General features: G+C 35.6%; 1 protein-coding gene across 1 annotated transcript; it reads right to left on the reverse strand.

Annotated features, from left to right (window-relative positions):
* Positions 1-1,937: 1,937 nt before the first annotated feature.
* Positions 1,938-2,729, reverse strand: LOC139427207 (uncharacterized). The gene is made up of 2 exons (XM_071188115.1): positions 2,501-2,729; positions 1,938-2,272 (listed from the first exon to the last, which is right to left on the reverse strand). The coding sequence occupies exons 1-2, from the start codon at positions 2,727-2,729 to the stop codon at positions 1,938-1,940; spliced, it is 564 nt and encodes a 187-aa protein (XP_071044216.1).
* Between the last annotated feature and the right edge of the window lie 241 nt (positions 2,730-2,970).

Consider the following 2,970-nt stretch of genomic DNA (forward strand, 5'->3'; position numbering starts at 1 on the left):
AGTTAGGTAGATAACACATTTTAGAATCTATCCTTGGCCTGTTAAAATAAACAAACAAATAAATATTTATAAGGCAAATAATTGTAAAGGTTTTGTAGGCAATATGTATTTATAATCAGAGAATCGCTGACGGAATGCGGAAATGAAATGAAAAGAGACGCACCTTTTTTTTTTTAATTTTTATGTATGTAAACAGGAGCCCCATTTACCATCCGTTAGAAATGAAAATAGTTTTCAGTTACGTTAAATAAAAAATAATAAATTAATAGTCATAATTATTTAAGATCTTGATCACCAAAGTTGTTAAAAAAAACCTCATTAAAAACATTCTAAATTGCAATATAATTTTAAAGCAAAGGAAAAAGTTTGAATTGTAATTAGTAAATAATAATATAACTCTTTGACGCAGATCGGTCTCTCTTTTATATATATTTTTCCGATGCTCTAAAACAAAATTTTATTTTGGTATCTTTCAATTATAAAAAAATAAATAAATAAATAAATAAAAAAGAAAACAGCCTAGCAGTTACTAAAAAAAATCTGTTAGGTTATCGGAATTATATGTGAACTAAAATGTAAATCCATAAAAATGTTTTCTTAATTTTTTTTCATTCATATTCACAAATTTATTAATAATTGATTTTTCAAATTAAAACATATATTTAAATGAGGAATAACTATCTCTCTAGGCCTGGTTTCTTAGGACAGGACGCCGTCAGCTGGAAATCAGCGCTAACCTCCGATTGGTTCATTTGTGAGTTTGATAGTATACGTCATCGAACGCTCATCTTGAACTACAATTGCCGTCCAACTCAACTGCAGTTGGACTACAACGTGACGTTAACCACAGAAGCAATGGCGGACAACATCCNCTGTTAGGTTATCGGAATTATATGTGAACTAAAATGTAAATCCATAAAAATGTTTTCTTAATTTTTTTTCATTCATATTCACAAATTTATTAATAATTGATTTTTTAAATTAAAACATATATTTAAATGAGGAATAACTATCTCTCTTAGATCTAAAAAGCTGCAAAATTGAAAAAATACTGTTAGCAAGTGAAGCCTTGTTTGGAAGATTTTACCTTCAACTCAGAAAAAGACACCGTTGTTTCATGCTGTATTTTGTAATCATAAATTATTAAAATTCTGAAAATAATAATTTTCACTTATTTTGTCATTAATTAATACGAAATAAGAAAAAAATAATGAAAATATGTTTAATTAAAAATTCTGCGCCGAAGGGTTAAGTAATAAATTTCAATAAATAAATTTCTATAAATAATTAATTACTAAGAGAAGTTATATTGAATAATTAAGTGGTTTTTTGCATTGGCTATTATATGTAACAATAGCACAAAATTTCGTCTTAGCTTAAATACACTGCTCAAAAAAATTAGGGGAGCAAGCAAAGAAAGTANAGTGGAAGTAGTTGTGTTTTTTTTTATACACTGCTCAAAAAAATTAGGGGAGCAAGCAAAGAAAGTAAGAAAGTCGTGCGAGACATCCACAGAGCTGCATGAAATGGATAGTGCATACGTATCAATGCACGATACAGAAAAAAAGATGTAAAAACATATGGAATTAATCTTTAATTCATGGAAACTATGGAGAAAAAAAACAAAAAGCTGATTTAAGGCAACAATTGGTTTACATGTAAACGATAAAAAAGTAATGTTTGGAAGTGATGCAGTACTGTTAATAAGGCATGTGGTCTCCTCGAACAGCTAAGACTGTTGCACACCTGTTTCCCATGGATGCGATGATGGTATCGATGAGAGTTCGGGGAATACAGTTCCACTCCTAAAGAAGGGCAATCTCCAAGTCACGGAGAGTTAATGGAGGGCTTGGTCTCGCAGCAATGCGTCGCCCGAGCACGTCCCAAACATGCTCGATTGGATTCAGGTCAGGAGAGGGTGTAGGGTATTCCATACGTTATATTGTTTCAGCTTCCAGCATGCTCTTCACAAGACGAGCTGTATGTGGTCTCGCATTATCATCTTGTAAAACAAAGGAATCATCAATGGCTGCTGCGTAGGGTATGACATGAGGTCTCAATATCTCGTCTGCATATCTGCGGGCCGTCAAAGTACCGTTCCGAATGATATGCAGGTCCGTACGTCCACCTATGCTTATTCCACCCCACACCATCCAACAAGCTCGTCTGTAGTGTGACCTTTCACGAATGAAAGTGGGGTTATTTCGAGTTCCCCTTTCCCTCCACACCAAAACACGTCGGGTGTCACTCTCCAGACTGAATCGAGACTCGTCTGTAAACAATACATGGCTCCAATCGCGTTGCTCCTAATCTTGATGTTCAGCAGCCCATCTTCTGCTAGCCGCACGGTGGCTCGAGGTCAATGGAATGCAGACCATGGGCTTACGAGCATAGAGACCTCCCTGATGGAGCCTATTCCGTATTGTTTAAGTGGAAACTCTTCGTCCTGTTGCCACGAGAAACTGTTTTTGCAGCTGAGTAGCATTGTCTGTTCTGTTACGACGAGCTGTTAACTGTATATACCGGTCATCAGCTGCAGTTGTTGCACGTGGCCGACCTTGCCCTGGCCGACAACTCATATTTCCAGTCTCCTGGAATCGATTCCATAGCCTTGCAACGACACTTCTGACTCCAACAGCGTCCGCCACGCTGCGTTGTGTTTGCCCGGATTCCAGTCTGCCGATGATGCGCCATGCAATGGATTCAGGTAAATCACGTTGTTGAGACATTTTCAAGTCACCCTTTCTCAAAAACAATAACTGAGAAATTAACTTTCTGAATTACGGCAGTGAAACAGACGTCTCTGCTACATCCCAATTTCTGCTCTTATCTTCTTTTCTGGTTTGTGACGTCATGAACTTTTATTTGCATATGAAGTTTTCTTTTTCTTTTTCCTGCTCGATCTTACATTATAAATGATTACTTTTTTGTTACTTATCGGTGTAAATATTTGCGTAATTTCACTAAAAC

This window comes from Parasteatoda tepidariorum, chromosome 2, assembly GCF_043381705.1.
Source record: "Parasteatoda tepidariorum isolate YZ-2023 chromosome 2, CAS_Ptep_4.0, whole genome shotgun sequence".
Classification (NCBI taxonomy): domain Eukaryota; kingdom Metazoa; phylum Arthropoda; class Arachnida; order Araneae; family Theridiidae; genus Parasteatoda; species Parasteatoda tepidariorum.

Excerpts from the sequence above, each read along its gene's own strand:
- LOC139427207 (XM_071188115.1), bottom strand. The coding sequence starts at position 2,729 with ATGTCTCAACAACGTGATTTACCTGAATCCATTGCATGGCGCATCATC. Across the intron at positions 2,273-2,500 it reads TATACAGTTAACAGCTCGTC|ACGAGTCTCGATTCAGTCTG; the intron begins GTAACAGAACAG and ends TATTGTTTACAG.